The sequence below is a fragment of the Propithecus coquereli genome, unplaced genomic scaffold (assembly GCF_000956105.1).
Source record: "Propithecus coquereli isolate 6110/MARCELLA unplaced genomic scaffold, Pcoq_1.0 Scaffold265, whole genome shotgun sequence".
NCBI lineage: Eukaryota > Metazoa > Chordata > Mammalia > Primates > Indriidae > Propithecus > Propithecus coquereli.
Genome location: NW_012148230.1, coordinates 1,107,847 through 1,125,159, shown reverse-complemented (window position 1 = coordinate 1,125,159; position 17,313 = coordinate 1,107,847). Strand labels below are relative to the sequence as shown.

Here is a 17,313-nt window from a genome sequence, read left to right as displayed (position 1 = left end):
ATGTAAGTTAGAACATGTGATATTTGTCTTTTTGTCTGGCTTATTTCACTTAAGATAATGACCTGCAGTTCCATTCATGTTGCTGCAAGTGATATGATTTCATTCTTTTTTATGGCTAAGTAGTATTCCACTGTGTATATATTAATATAACATATTTCTTTATCCATCCGTTTGTTGCTGGACTCTTAGGTTGATCCCATATCTTTGCTCTCATTAACAGTGATACAATAAACATGTGAATGCATGTATCCCTTTGATATACTGATTTCTTTTCCTTTGGATAATACTCACTAATGGAATTGCTAAATCTTATGGTGGTTCTATTTTTAGTTTTGGAGAAATCTCCATAGTATTTTCCATAGTGGCTGTAACTAGTTTATATTCATCCTCTCTAACATCTGTTATTTTTTTGTCTTTTTAATAATAGCCATTTTAACTGCGGTAAGATGATATCTCATTGTCGTTTTGATGTGCATTTCTCTGATGATTAGTGACACTGACCATTTTTTCATATACCGATTGACCATTTGTATGTCTTCTTTTGAGAAATATCTATTCATGTCCTTTGCCTATTTTTTAATGGGATTTTTTTTTTTTCTTTGCTGTTGAGTTTGAGTTCCTTATATATTTTGGATATTAGTCCCTGTTGGATAGCTTTTAAATATTTTCTCCCATTCAATAGGGTGTCTTTTCACTCTGCTATTTCTTTTGCTGTGCAGAAGCTTTTTAGTTTAATGAAGTCCCATTCATATATTTTTGTTTTTGTTGCCTGTGCTTTTGAGGTCTTAGACATAAATTCGTTGCCTAAACCAATACCCAGGAGAGTTTTCCCTAGGTTTTCTTCTAGCATTTTTATAGTTTCAGGTCTTACATTTAAGTCTTTAATCTATTTAGAGTTGATTTTTGTATATGGTAAGAGATAGGATTTAGTTCCACTCTTCTGCATGTGGCTATCCAATTTTCCTAGCACCATTTATTAAAGAGAATGTCTTTTCTCCAATATAAGTTCTCACCAGCTTTGTCAAAGATGAGTTTGCTGAAAATATGTGGCTCTATTGCTGGGTTCTCTCTTCTGTTCCATTAGTCTGTGTGTCTATTATTTTATGCCAATATCATGTTCTTTTGGTTACTATCGCCTTTTAATACATTTTCAAGTCAAGTAGTATGATGCCTCCAGCTTTATTCTTTTTGCTCAAGATTTCTTTGGCTATTGGGGCTCTTATTTGGTTCTATATAAATTTTAGGACAAGAAATATCTATCGAGTAGCTTACTATATTCCAGTCACAATGATAGGTGACAGATCAGAAAACACAGTAAATAGTTCCTGCCCCATGGAACCTGCAGCCTCTTGGGGGAGACAGACAAGCAAACAGGCAATTATAACACTGTAAAGTTGCTACTTAATATTTTTTTAAATGTCATCTATGGTTATGTTTCTTCTGAACAAAGAGCCTCACTTGGATCTCACATCAGCTTTCAGCCATGGCCCACTAAGACCTCTTTTACTGCCAGTCCACTATTAAATTTCTGAAAAAGATTGTCTAGGAACAGTTGTCCTTACTTTCTTACCACTCATCACCATCTGTTTCCATCCACACCATGCCTCTGATGTTGTTCTTTTCAAGGTCACCAGTCATCTCTGTGTCACCAAATCCATTGGTCACTTCTCTGTCCCCAGTTGCTCCGTCTCTTGGCAGCCACATCTTTATGGTCACCACTCCCTCCTGCATGAGAATACTTTTATCTCGTCTCCCATGTCACTGCACTTCTGGCTTTTCTGCTATCTCTCTGTCTTGCCTTACCACCTCCCTGTGCCTCCATTCCCTCCTCTAGAAAATGGAAATGATAACAGCATCTGTCTCACAGGTTATTGAGAAGGTTTAGTGAATCAATCTGTGTAGAGTTCCTCATATGAAGTAATCAGTAAATATTAGCTCTTATTTGTTGTGGTGGTTAATTTTTACATTTCCCATCTCCTTCTCCTCATTAGAATGTAAGATCCATAGGTTTCTCCTCACATGTTATATTACCAGGACCTACCACAGATATGTGTTAGATGTTGGGTGGATGGGTGGATGGAGTTCCTCATCTGCATTCTCCTCAACCAGAAAAGCCCTACTTTTATTGCTTTATTTATTTGAAATCTATAGTTTTGGTTTGCAAGAGTATCATATAGCTAAAAGCAACCACTAGATTTCATTGCCTCTTAATAGTTTGATAGAATGATAGAGGGAAATAAATAAATTAGAAAGGTGCTACCTTGAATCTAATATGAGTTTTCTATAGCCAGGGAATTGTGAGAGCAGCTAAAAGGCCCTGAGGTTCTGGAGAGTCACACAGAGCTCAGGCATCTGCTATGTGGTTAGACTTGGCATCCTTCAGAGCCAAACCTTGAAATGCTCTGATTTATGTAGAGCTCCTCTTCTGAAAACCAAAAATATTATTACTTATTTTCAGGTTTTTGAATCTACAGATTTACTGATCACATTAATGCAGGATAAAATTTTGCTGATAGTAAATTTGTCTTAGGAAACAGGTCAAATCCATAAATTCTACCTGATGCAAACTGCAATTTTAGAAAGATATTTTTCTTCAGGTGTTCACTTGGTGATTACCGCTGCCCTAGCCTTTATGAAAGAAAATAAAAACTGAAATCAAGAAAGCCATTAGGCACAAAAGAAAACACATTTTTTAGTTCAGAGAGTTTTCCCCCTCCATTATGTTTTTCAGCTTCGAGAGTTTAATTTAGAAACACCCAGATGTGTTCCATAAATACATTGCACTTACCACTCACTTAGAGACTACATTAATTTTCTTATTAGGGCCTAGGTTTTTTCAAATAGTTCATCTTTTGCTGAACCATTTAGAGCACGGCAAATGACTCCCCAGGTGGCTTTCTCCTTCCTGGTATCCCACATACATCTGTTTTGGTTCTCACCTGCACCACAGGTGAGAATGCATAGATCTGAGCATGGGTCAAGTCCATGGCCAGCGTTTGTGGCCTCAGATTGGCCCATGCAAGGCTGTGTACCTTCAGCTTGCGCTTGGCTTGAAACAGCCTTCTCAGTGGAAGATCACTTGGTGATACAGAGAATGAAAATGTCACTAATTTTTCTCTCTGACAGTCTGGTTGTTGGACTTCCTGTCATGCTAATCTCTAATTAGAGGCTTCAGGTTAGTGAGCTCCGATTCTCGCTTAACACTGCAGGCATTTCTGTGATCCCCGTCCTCCCAGGTTCTTTGCTGCCTTCTCGCTGTGCTAATTCAAGTGAATAGAAGCAGTGCTAGTGTTAACAGGCAACACACATTTCATGGAAAAGAGACAGCACGAAGCCAGGCTCGTTGTGATATTGACAGAGCATAGCACTTCCAATCATCGCAGATTCTGAAATGGAATGACTGCATTTGACAAAGTTGGCTGAATTTGTGAGCCGGCCTCTGGCAGGTTCATCGCATCACTGCATTCTCAGTATCTGTCTCTTTCTGTGCTTTGGGATTTTTAGATGAGTTTTTTGTTTGTTTGTTTTTTGCCACCCAAGAATAATATTTCTTACCTATGTATTAAAAAAACACATCCTTAAAGACCTCAGGCTACTAAGTATAATACAAGGTTCATGCATAAAGCAATGTGCATTATGGGAGTTCTATAATCAGCTGCTTTCCTTATTTAGCAGGTGACTTTCAGGCTCCAGTGAGATATTCAACTTTCCTTCTTAAAATTGTATTAAACACCGAGTCATGAGTGCCCTCTCCTCCCACATCCCACATCGTGGGTGGTCAATCCCTTGAGAAAGCACTAGGTCCATGTGAGCACTGGGTTTAGGGGCATCTCTCCTTCCTTCCCATTAGCTGTTGGGAAGGTCAGGTGGCAGCCTCCTTTGGCTGTGCCCAGCGAGAGAAAAAAAAAAGAGAGAGAGAGAGATCTGAGACCAGATGCTGAAGAAGAAAAAGCTAGTCTGTTTTTACCACATTCAAAAAATATACTTTTTATTTCAGACAATGATGAATATTTGAAAAAAGACGGGCTAATAAGCTGTAGGAGCAACAGTTTTTCTCTAGAAGCCCTGGCTCAGAGTTTAATGTGGAGGACGTCATGAGAAGTGGCTGGGTTCTTGCTATCTTTAAATAACTTTACTTCAGACCTTGCCTTCAGATTCCCAAGTACGGGAATCACCTGCCTCCTCTGGGAGCTTTTCAGACAGTGACTTTAGACCAGTAGGTCTCACTTGAGCTGAACTTCGGAATCTCCTGGGAGCTTTAAAAACATTGGTGCTTGGCTCCCTCTCCACCAAGACTGATAAAGTTGGTCTGGGATGTGGCCTAGGCCCTGGGATTTTTAAAAGATCTCCAGATGATCCTAACAAGCAGTTGGGTTAACAACAGCTGTGTTCTTGTTTATATTCCTGGTTGCAGACAATTTAATTCATCCCGCATCAGTAAATATGTATCATAGATTTGTTATAGATGAGTCACTGCGGGGTTCATGGCAGACGGCTTTGGTTTGACTTAGAAAGGAAGTGGGAAGGAAGAGAAAAAAGGAACAGGGTGTTAAGGTTGGAAGCTTAGCCTCCCCGCTGAAGAAAAAGAGGTGACAGATTGTAAAAGTGGCACCAGATTCCCAGTTCCCTGCTCTAACCATAGGGAAACTTCAGCAGAATGCAGCGTGTCACCCAAACAGGGCCAGGAGGAGTCCTGCTGTAAACGGAGGGAAATAAAATGATAAAAATCTGAGCAGACCCACAGAGAGCTGGCACATGGTGTCGGCTATGCAGGATTCTGGAAAAATCAATGTATCGTCTACTATTTTATTCTTTTCTTAGCGTCCTATTTAAAATATTTTAAACTTGCAATTAGGTGACTCATCTCATTTACATGCAAATTTGGGGTGTTATGAAAATTCACATTACCCTTATTTTATCCTTTTTAATATGCGCTCGTCTTGGAGCCTGTGGGCTCCAGGTGAAAGAGCAGTGGGTCTATCTGAATACTCATTGTCCACAATGACTTTTGCGGGCACCTGTGAATACACATGCCATGGATATCCAGTACAGTTTCCCAGGGAACCAGGAAACTCAGAGAGAAGCAGACTCGGAGGCATATTGCCCCAGAGACAACACTCTGCCTCTGGGCCGCCAGGAGTCAGCCTCTGGGGCCGTTAGCAGTGAGTGACATTGCCCAGGGAGTCTGGGAAGAGTGACAGACAGGCGTGAGGGCCAGAGCCCTGAATGAGGAGGGAGGAGCTGAGTGTGCTGTTTCCAGCACCTTTACAGATACACTGTGGGCACCTTACTTTTCCCCTCTGCAGCTAGGGAGACCCATTTTCTTTGCCCCTCCCCCTCCTCAGAGCAGAGCTATTTGAAACAAAAACTAACTTCAGGTATACACTTGAGTTTATTGGATGGGACGGGAGAAACATTGCACAGCTTTACAAAGTAAAGGACTGATGAGTTGTTTTGTTCTATCTCATGCACTGCTTTCTCTTCTTCTGTGATAACACATGTATATTTAATGCGTGTGATACATAGGTTGACACCCCCTTGTCCTTCAGAAGTCCACTTAAATATCACTTCTGTTGGAAAGACTCTCCAACCCTTGAGGAGAGGTCAAGTACCTCCTGTGGGCTTCCTTCCACAGCAGTCTGCCCTGCCCTAGAAAGTGCTTCTTGGACTTTGGTGTTGCTGGTGTAATTGTCCCTCCTCCCTGCCGGGTTGCCAGGTCCAAGAGGGAAGGGCCCATAGCTCCCCTGCCGGTCATTCTGCCTCTGGGAAAATGTTCTGACGAGGGGAGGCAGAAGAGAAAGCAATGCCGGTTTCTGGTGTAGCTGCAGAGGCCCTGTCAGACGGCCTCTTGTTAGTCCTGCAGCTTCCTCACGTTTCCATTATGCTTCGAAGGCTCATGCAACCTACAGCTCCACCATAGAAGGTTCTTCTGCAGGCCGAGTTAGATCCATTATCACTTACATTCCCATAGAGCAACCGTTTTGAAAAGTTTGTCAAGGACTTTGAAATACAATTATATGCAAACTGCAATCATTTTTTTGTGTTAGATAGAAAATGCATGTCAATAAACATTTCACAAGACAGGTGATCGGCTAGGCCCCAGTCTGGCACTTTCCGCCCCACGCCATGTTACCAAGGGGCCGGAGCAGTGTGGTACAGGCCGAAGAGCACTGTATGTTGGGGCTCTGAATTCCAACCCTGGCTGCCATCTACTAGCTGTGTGACATTGTGTGAAATACTAATTCTGTCCAAGCCACAATTCATCTATAGTATGGGGTACTGATTCTTAGATGCCTGGAACATAGTAGATGCTAACTGAATATTATTCCCTTCCTGTGTTAATGAACAGAGACATACTTTTATTTTGCCTTATTGATTATTTGAGTAAAAACTGAACAAATTGTTTTCAATTATTTTGCCAAAATAAACCATGATGAAGAGAAGAAAAGAGTTTGTCTCCTACCATATGAAAGTCTAATACTATGTGTTTATGAGCAGGGGCATGGGGCAGTTTAGGGTGGAGAATTTCTCCCTGTCTGGGATGGTACCATCTCTTGCATACTCCCCAAGGCAACAGATACTAAACACCACTGTGCCAACAGAACCAACCAAAAAAGTAAGTCCTCAGATTTCCATTTGTCCCCAGGCAGGGGTGAAGCCATATCAACTCCTGAAGCCCAAGAAATCACAAGATAGAAATAGCGTGGCTTTGAGTCCAGAGACACATCCACTGTTCCCTCCCTGCCACTAGCTAACTGTAACATTAAATGGGAGCTTAATGTCACAAAATTTCCAAGTCTTCTGTCCTCCTGGGCCTGCCACTCGGAGCAGACTGCTAATACTATAAGCTAAAGTAGCAAATCCTCTGAACTGTGTGAGTTTTTGCAGAGTTTTGGAAACCTACTCACATCCAAGACCATTAGCATATCTCTCAGTTTACACACCCAGTGTAGTGTGTCATTGATCTCCAGTATGGAAGATTGTCATCAGTTTATCCAAAATACAGCTTAGCCATTTCCTGAGTACTGCCCGACAGCCACATGACACAGAAAAAATTGCTGAACCACCATCATGAGCTGCTTTGGTTTCCTGTGCAAAATTATCAGGAACTCTAGAGAAGGTGCATCTGGAAAGAGGTACCTGATGATATCAGATGGAAAAGACAGTAGCTCAAGGAATCACCGTGAGTAGGAACTTTAAAGGATTAAAGGAGTTTGGAGTTGCCGTAATATCAAGACTTTACAGACTGCTATCACCTTTGCTGAAACAGTCTGGGAACAAGGTAGGCTTATCTCTACGATTCCTGACCCAGTACTATTTGGTGTTTTTTTATTTACTCAATACATATTCATTGAACAACTCCTATATTAATTTAGCCAACAAATATTTATTGAGTATGTATCGTGTGCTGGGCATGCTCTAGGTACTAGGGCTATAACAGTATATTAAAAAAAATTCCTGTAATATAGAGCTTAAATTCTAATGGGGCAAGAATATATAAGACAGGGATGGAAAACAAAGAGATGACTAAAATAAGCCTTGTTGTCAGGGACTTTACAGTCTAGAAGAATAATGTGATCTATTTTATCTTTGTAGATATTCTAAACAGTGTTCAATTTTTATAGGAAAACTTTCTCCATTAAAACACAAGTGACTTTAAGTGGTTTATTCTTAAGTGTGATTTTAAAATACTCAGATGTCAAATATTCCCCCCAACAGGAAACATGTCCTCTTATATAACATGGGTCAAAGAGGAAATAAGAATCATTTAATGTAATGTAAATGACTTCTTCAGGAAATTTTATCAGAAATTACATTTTTGAACAGAGGTGTTAGGGGGAGGTAACTCAGGCCTAGGCTTACACTTATCTGGAACTTTCTGAGGGAAGTATTGATAAGGTAAAAAAAATGTGATGGTCTAGATAAATTGGTTAAACTGAATCTCTGAAACGCTAAAGGTTCTCTCCCCTCCCCTCCTTAGTAGCAGCAGTCATGTAATGAAACTATGGTGTGATTTACCTTAATTAGCATAGCAATTGCCTCACATTTTCAAAAAGTGCTAATAGATGTTAACTCAAAATAGATTAAAATACCAGACAAATTGCTACTACCTTAAAAAGAGTTACAAAAATTTTGAAAATGTAAATTATGGTTATGCAGTCTTTGGAGAGAACTATAAAATCCAATCTTTCTTATATTAAAAAAAATTGTGGCACACGCTTTTTTCCCCTTAAATCATAGTAATTTCTTCAAATGATACTGTGGCATATTTCTTTAGGAAGATGCATTGCATTTTTCAAATCTCATGTGTAATATAGAAGTTGCCATTGGTAGTTTTCAGTGAAAGGAAAAGAAATTGAATATAGAAAACCAGGGATCATGAGGAAATTATTTTTAAAAACCTCATCTTTATATTCCCTTTTTATACTACATATATTTTATGAGTTGGAACATAGGAAGATTCTTTTCATTCTAGCAAGTGGAGTTGTGCATGACAAAATGTCTGCAGCAATGTGTACATAGGCATGACGATTTAAAAGGATTTGGACTCTGCTGGTGTCTTACACTGAATCCGTCTCTATAGCACCAAAGCACTTATGGAGTTGATAGAAAGAAGAGGTGAGCATAATTTGTACTTCTGAGGAATAAATGAACATGGCTTCAGTATAAAATTTGTCACACTGTATCACCAGGAGACATTATAAGTAAAAGACAGAACCTTCCCTATTGGGAGCCTATGTATTTCCCCTGAATAACTTCTACCTACCAAAGCTCTAAAATGGAATATTTGCATTTTCCCCACTGCTTTGCTTTCTAGCATTTACAGAGTACAGTTAGCAAAAAGATTGCTTAGAAGACACATTATATCCACAGAGGATTACTGGTGCCATTTTCACACAGCTATACAAAGCCAAATTGTTGTCTATTCTTACCCATAACCTATGAGAGCCAGAGAAATAACACATCATCATCTATATTCTCAACTACAGGTGTAATTTTACTTTTTACAACAGAAATAGGTAAATTGAATTTTGGTAAATCAAAGAATATATAAAATATATTAGGGGAGCTGACAAACTAAATTAACTCTACCATGACATTCCTTACTGAAGTGAACAATTATCCCCTAATTTATGTACTTCATAAATCCATATCTTCATGTATCAAGTTTACTTAAGGTGAATTATATGTCTCTTCCTGGAAAACAGTTACCACATAGAGATATTTTCCATTTTTAAAAATTGGCCCTCCAAAACAAATTGCCTGTCAACCCTAGGTACTAAACTTTGTACAAGCCCGTGCGTAGATTAGAAAAGACGTACCGTAGAAAACAGTCCATGTTTTTACAGTGGGTTTAAATGTTTTCTCGCTCCATTCTTTTCTCATCTATTTTTAGTTAGTAGTTCCTTGAATGCCAAGTGACTAGGACTGCTATTACTTCCTTTGCAATGCAATGCAGATTTTTCGAGAATCCTCTCTGACCAAATGACTTCAGCTCTCTCTTAGTGAAACCTGCATCCTTCCAAGTTTGTTTATGGCAAGAAGGGGGTAGGTAACCTAATTACAGCATGGGGAACGTCAGTTAAAAAAAAAGGGAGAATTTCCTGACAGTGGATATTTAAAATCTAGAGTATATTATTAAGGAAAGTTCTGGAATCTCCTCCAGAGAGCATGAAAATAGAATAGATTCTTCTTGTATATGAAGCACATTCTAAAGGTTACTTCTTGTCCTGTGTCAATTTTATTTTGACCATTACAACTAGTGTTTATCAAGATTTATTTCCGAGATATCTCAGGAGTGGAACAATATTGATTAGGACTATAGAGAAGTGGTTGCCCTAAGATATCACGAATTAACTCGTGCATTCACTAACCATTTATTGATTGCCGGCTGCAATAATAAGAACTACCATTTGGGGGGCCTTTTTATGTCAGTCACAGTGCTAGGTGTATTATATTACATTTAATCCTTATAGCAATCCTACGATAAGTACTTTTATCCCGTTTTTACAGTTGAGAAAACCAAATCTTAATGAAGTGAAAGCAGGATTCAAACCTGTTTTCTGTTTGGCTCCAAAGTCCGTGATATGAACCACAGTTGCCATGGTTCTTCTTCACTTTGTGCACAGCTCAAAGATAGCCTTAAAGATAAAAGGGCAATCTCTGGTCTCCAGAGGCTTTAATTCAGGTGGATAAAATGGGCAGGAGAAGAGATGGTTGCAGTGCAGTGTACAAATGCTCAAATAGAGGGCAGACCTTGCAGGGGGCTTGCCATAGGTGCACGGGGAGAGGGTACCTCACCCAACACTGTGGGGAAATAGGGCTGCTTAGGGACGGCTTCCCTGAAGGCGAGGATTCTTAAGTTGAATATGAGTTGTTTACAAAATTGTTGATCTTCTGGATTAGTATGTTAGTTTTTGGCTTTGCCTTGTTCCTGGGTTTCTATTGTTTATTTGTTGTTTGCTATTGTTTTAGCATTTACTAACTAATAACTATTCCCGGCTCATCATAGTTCTTGTAGATCTTATATTGGAGCAGGAGAAATAAACACTAAACAAAGTAACTATAAACTAACTTAATAATAGAACAAGAAGTACCATGAAGGAAAAGTAGGCAGTGTTGGAAGAGTGAATGATCTGGAAGTTTTATGTAATTTGGGGAGGGAGCAGCAACAGGGCAGTGATCAAGGTTCCCTAAGGAAATGACACTGAAGCTAAGAAATCAAAAATGAATAGAAAGGCATGAGAAGGGGGGTGGTCATAATGGAGAAGTGCATTGACAAGCATAAGGCCAGAAGGAACTTGAACAGCTTGGTAATCTGAAATTAGGCCTAGTGGCTGGATAGTACCAAAAATATGTTAGGGGGATACGCAAGGCGAGATGTTGCATAACTTCTAAGTGTACTATTGTAAGCTGTCTGAACTCAAACAAGACTTAGAGCATACATTTAAATTAAAAAATAAAACATTATATTGCTTAAAAATCCTCTTAAGATCATTAATTCATATTCTCAAGTCTAATTTGTATATTAGTTTTTCTTTTTTATTCAAATTATTTTATTCTTGCTTTTGAAAAATATATAATACATAAAGCTTTATCACAAAATGAGTTAAGTGCATGGCTTGGTTGAATTTGAAATAGAAGTTGGTTTAAATACAAGCTAGTCTTGAATACAGAAATGTTCTGAGAAAGATTAAGTATCATCAACACAATGTTGAAATATCAACTCTCAATAATAAAAAAGATTAATATATAACATAGTTTTCCAGATCACTATGAAGATACCATGTTATTTCAGAAAAGTGCAGGTAACTGAATTTTATGGTCATCATACTTCTAAGCAGGCTTTCAAAGCAAACAACGGGGGTTTGATGTTGTTTCTGGTTTTTCCTGGTGGTCCTCCTGGTATTTTCCAATAACGGACATCAAGAAGGATGCTCAAAAATGTATATCACAGGGACCTACTTTCAGACTAGCTTATTCAGTATAAATAAAATATTGATGTATTTGAAAATGCCCAAGTGTTCAATAAAGATTTTAAATAAAGCTACCTAAAAGTTGTGGTTCTTAGGTTAATCATTTATTTATCTAAAGGATGAAGAAAGCTGTCTACTTCTGTGATATGAACTGCAATCAGCTTAAAAATAATTGACAAATTAATCCCTTCACAGCACAGCAATTGTAAAGGTGTTAGTTTTAATTAGGCCTGTCTGATTGCCTTGTCTAATCAAGAATCAAGGTGGTATCTTTGATGGTTAAGGTCTATTGGGGCCATCCCTGACCTGCCAGCCATGTATGTTTTAATTATTGATTCCTCACATTTCAGCCCTTTTCACAGAGGGACTTGAAGTTTGCAATACCTTAACATTTAAAGGGAAGAAAAATAAACATCTTCCCCAACACTTCTATCTGGAATCCTGCGTCTCCTCTCCCTCATTCTATAATTTTTGTCCTAAAAAGGCTGTTAGGTTGATGATGAAGTCGACCGTGCGTTAGAATGCTATCTTACTGCTTCCTTACCTCCCAAGCACTAGATTTTCAACAGATATTGTTAAGATCTTGCCAAGTCACAGTCATTTATGCTTCCAAAAAACATATTTGATTTCTTGATATCATGTCTTTTAAAAAATCCCTAAGGGCAAATGTATTACTGGAGGGAGGATCAGAGGTCAGACAAAAGAGGGCGTGCACAAAACACTTGCTCACTTGCTAAGGAGGAGGCGAGGGCTCCTCGTGCTGGGGTGAGCAGGCCACAGCACACCGGGGAGCACCCGCGGCAGCCCGGTGTCAGTGTCCCTGTGACTGATGGTGTTATTCTTTGTTTGCAGGTCAACGAAGTGACGGTGGAACAGCTGGTGCAGCAGTACCCCCACATCACCTTCAGCACCGTCCTGCAGGACTGCAAGAGGACCCTGGAGAGAGCCTATCAGATGGGCTGGACCCCCAACATGTCTGCCGCCTCTTCCTAACACTCCAGCCTCTGCCTAGGTCCGCTTGGATCATGCAGCAGGGTGGAGGGGAATTGTAGATTCGAGGTGGGCCATCTCTTGGAAAGATTTTAACTGTCGCCTGTCTGCCTGTGTACCAGAGTGTGTATATTTGTGTCTTGTTTGCATACTATATACCATAAGTGCAGTTGTCATTTTTTCCCAGGTGAGCTGGGTTTTTCCTTAAAAATTAAAGATTGTGAAAGCCAGTAACCATTTAGTTTTTAAATCCAAAGGCTTATTTCTTTTAAGAAAAAAAAACAAACTTTTTTTAATATAGAGTCAAAAAATTGGATGTATTATTTTGAGCTTGCAATTGCTGCCACTTAGAGATGTCCAAAAAAGAAGGCCCTCTTTATTCATGGGATAGAATCGTGCACTTCTACTGATGATGACATTAATTAGAATGCTGGAAGCCAATAGTTTCCAAAATTCCAGGCACACACACTCATGAAGGCACTCACACTTTCTCACATACTGCACACGCGTGTGCACCCATACACCACAGCAGGTTCTTTCTAGATCATTTCCTGACAGAAGGGCCTTCCTCTAGGTCACTGAGGAAGCATGTCGTCCACTGTGGCTCTGCCTAACTCAGAGTATCCACGGGTGGCCAGCTTGCTGTTGGGTGAGCGACCTAGGGACTAGAGAGAATAAAGCCTTTTGTAAATTTTTCATAGGGAGGCAACAATCTAACTCCCCTGGCCAGCTCACAAAAGTTAATTATTCATTGTTCTACAAATGCATTCTGTTGAGTACTAAATATTTTAGTTGGTTTTACGTTAACATTGTGTTAGCTTTTATTTCATGGATAGTAACTGGTCAGGATATATTTTAATGATATTTGGAGCTAATCTTAGCATCAAAGCCACCAATGTAACTAATGGTGTGCAGTTATTAAAAAGAAAACTACAGATCATTTCATTATTTTGTTAATTTTGGTAATAATGAAAGTATATGTCTGAGATTTTGGGGGTAGTCACATTAATAGAAAATTAATAAATGAGATATAAGTAGACAATCTTTCTACTGAATATTTTTTCTTTTGCTTTGCTTTGGGTTTATGAACAGGTTTTTTGGATATATGCATGTTATCATTTTTCGAATAGTTCTTATGCTAGTGCAAAGATCTATTGCTAGCTAATATATGAGTTTAAGAAGGAAAAGTTAGAAAATCTGTTCATTAAAATCCTGTTTACACTTGTCAGAAATAAGCATTTCTTTAAGTAAAGATTGCCAGCTTTCAGTTAAGAAAATACCCGTCAGTAAATGAATACATATTTTGATTTAACACATCTTTACAATGAATTCATACTAGGGACTCAGGCTCAAATAACCTTTCCTGTGTCTAGAGTTATAATCAAGACAGCAGGGAGCCTTTTTAAGGTAAAGAGTGATTATCTTTCACAGTAGAACTAGAAACAAAGCCCTAACTTGTGAATTTGCTATTTATTCTTCCCTGAGTGGGCATAATTGTTGTTTGGTCTTTAACAGGTATATTGAGGTTTGGATTTCATTTTCTATAAGTCCCAATAGTGCTAAAGTGATACTAGCTGTAAGAAACAAAAGATAGCTTTACATTTGAATGGCATTCACTTATTTATAATGATTCCTTTTTTGTAAACAACTGTTTCCTTTGATTATGTCAACATGTTTCTGATGTGGCATTTTTTGTTCTTAATCCCAATCAGTTAGGAAAATCTAGTCAGCAAGCACCAAGAATATTTTTCCCATAACTAAATGGTTTCTAATTTAATTTGAAAGGAATAAAATTTGTGTAAGGAAAAAAAGCGTTTAACATTAATAAACTATAATTCTTCTTATGCAATGAACTGTATCGTTTTCATATCCATTTCTCCACCACTAAAAGAATCTTATTTCACAATATTTTAACTGATTTTTAATCCAAAACTAATTTATAAGACAGTATGTATAGTAATAGTAGCTTGAGTGAATATGCAAAAGTTTAATTTTTATATATGTCATACTATATTTTAAATAGCTAAAAAAGACAAAAGAAGGGAGAGCCATCTATGATATAGATGGTACCATTTCAGTTCAAAGTTGTAATAATCTCTGGAGTGTTACGGTTTGGTTGTCAAATGGTTTCAGAGTGTATAATTGATTTTTTTTAGATGTTGCATTGTTTGAATCTAAAATACAGCACTATAACATGCTTTTAGCTTGGGGGGTGGGGGGGGTGGGGACTTGCACTTATTCTCTAAAATGTTGACTAATCCAGAAAGCCTGATGCAACATAACCTGGAAAACTGCTTTGGTACATTTGTAGAAACCTGTAGAAATACCATATCCAGCCTCAAAGCATTAATCTCAAAAAAACAGCCAAAAAGAACATCACCTTGAGTGATCCTGTGATGGTTGTTGAATGTGTTCTCATTAGATGCTTTGAAATGAGGCTTAAAATAATTTTTCTGGGCAATATAGAGTTTCTTTTTTTGCTTAGAATGTCATAAATACGTGTGAACATGTTTAATGCAGGGCTTTTTATCCTCTCCAAAATGTCAACAGTATTTTCAGAATAAAGACTATGAAATATATTGCTGTAGTAGAAAATTCTGGTCCTTTGTCATTAATGTCTTTTTGAGTGGATAAAGAAAATTCACCCGGTTTGTAGTTTCTATATTTACGTGAATCTTTGACCTTGCAATGGGTTGCAATAAAAGAGAAACAAAACATTTGTCTTTTGTTTTATTTTAGAAACAATAAATGTCCTCCTTGATGCTGGTTGGGTATGAAGCATGCGGTGGCCTGTGTCCTTGTGTGTTTCACTACAAACCTATGTAGGTGTGACTAACCCAGAATAATAAACAAGGCTGGGGTTAGGAGCCTCTCATTTGGCTGGTGATTACTGAGATAAGATTAAAACTTCAAGGGTTTAAACAAGTAAGTTGTTTAAAATCCCATTCCCTAGTTACTCATTTACATAGCCATTTATTTAATTTCTCGAAAGTAAATAATAAAACATTTATTGAGTAACAAATATGTGCCCGGCACTGGGGATTTAAAGATAAATGATACTCATTTCATCCTCAAGTTGCTCATGGGCTAACAAGGAGACATTCCGGGAAACTCGCAGTGACAGTGGAGTACAATGGATGTGACAATGGGCGTAATTACAGGAGCGAACAGAAGACAGAGTAGCAGCTTTTGGGAGAGGAGAGCCTCGCAGAGGAGCTTTTAATGAGGGGTTAAGGAGTAGTAGGAATTTACCAAACTTTTTATGGAGAAGGAATGGAGGAGAACCTGGAAAATGGAAAAATATGTGCAAAAGCATGAAGAAATGAGACAGAATTGTAAGTTTAGTAAGTAACTGAGTATAATAGGAGGCTAAGTTATGTAGGGTAGCAGGTAGAAAAGTTTCTAGGAAAAATATGAAAGTTAATCATAAACTTTTTATGGCCTACTAAAGAGATTAGACTTTGTAGGAAAGGTCAGATCTGCTACAAAAGTCTGGTCCTAAATTCTTTCAACAAGTAGAAATTTAAGTGTAGGACTTCCATTTCTAGTAGTATGGTGGAAGAAGATCCTGAAAGATTTTCTGCTATGTAACATCTAAAAATGTTTTTTAAAATATTTTTTAAATCCCTTCTAAATGACTGGATGTGCATTCAAGAAAGCAAAACAAAGCTTTTGTGGCCAGGGACAGAGTGGGAACAGCAGTCTAGAACAAAGGTCAGCAAAGTATGGCCCCTGGGCCAAACATGACCAGTGCATATTTCTGTTAAGTAGTGTTTTATCAGGACAGGGTTACACCCGTTTTTTATGTATTCTCTATGGTTGCTTTCATGCTACAACAGCAGATATGAGTGATTGCTACAGAGGATATGTGGTCTACACCGTCAAAAATATTTACAATCTGGTTCATCATAGAGAAAATTTGCCAACCAACCTGGTCTAGAGGATTGATTCTCAAAATATGGTCCCCAGACCAATCACATCAACATCAACTAGAAACTTAGTAATACAAATTCTTGGGCCCCATCCCAGACTTACTAAATTAGAAAATATTGCCCAGTACCCTGTGTTTTAGCACAACCTTTAGGTGACTCTGATGCGTATGTTAAACTTTTATCTCTGGAGAGGTAAGCGCAGAAACAACCAGAATATGGGGGACCATCTTGACCACCAAAGCCTAGAGAATGTATAGAAAATTTTGGGCCAGTCAGTAATTGGGAGTCACATCAGAGTCCACCATAAAACCTGGATCCCTGAAAGGCTATACCCTTTTAAAAACAGTGAACTAAAATAACACAAAAAATTGAAAAGGTAAGATAGTAAGGAAAATAACCATTCTCAGCCTTGGCTATTCATGGATATTTTTTAAAGGCTCCCCTGCAAATTAACAGTCACTGGCTAACATTCACATGGGTTTAGTAACTGAATCTATAATATTTGCATAGTTTGTATTGCCGATAATTGTATTTTTAAGAGGACATGTCAGTAATGCTCAGCGCCTGACAAAAGCAAACAAAAATCATCCCTGGAGAAAGGTACCCTTAATCCAGGCCTCAAAATAAACCCCACAGATAGAATGCCAGCAAATATAAACTCATAATTTAAAATCACAGAGAACAAAAAGGAGATAACCCAGCATTAGGAGTGTAAGTCAACAGAAACAGCAAATGATATACCTATATCCTCAAAGATTTCAATATTAAATTTTCAGATACTACAAAATAAGTGTTTTATATGAAAAGTTATTTGATATTTAATATATACAAGAAAAAAGAAACTACCAAAAATGGGCAGATACTTTAAAAAAACTAAATAGAGTTTTTAGACATGAAAAATACAATAATTGAAA

The 17,313-nt window shown here is 38.1% G+C and overlaps 1 protein-coding gene across 1 annotated transcript in view; it reads left to right on the top strand.

Annotated features, from left to right (window-relative positions):
- Positions 1-13,373, top strand: part of FBXL17 (F-box and leucine-rich repeat protein 17) — a 533,407-nt gene extending 520,034 nt beyond the window's left edge. Inside the window, exon 9 of the mRNA XM_012647377.1 lies at positions 12,330-13,373. Coding sequence (XP_012502831.1) covers positions 12,330-12,470 — 141 coding nt within the window. The 3' untranslated portion in view covers positions 12,471-13,373. The remainder of the gene's footprint in view (positions 1-12,329) is intronic.
- The last annotated feature ends 3,940 nt before the right edge of the window (positions 13,374-17,313 follow it).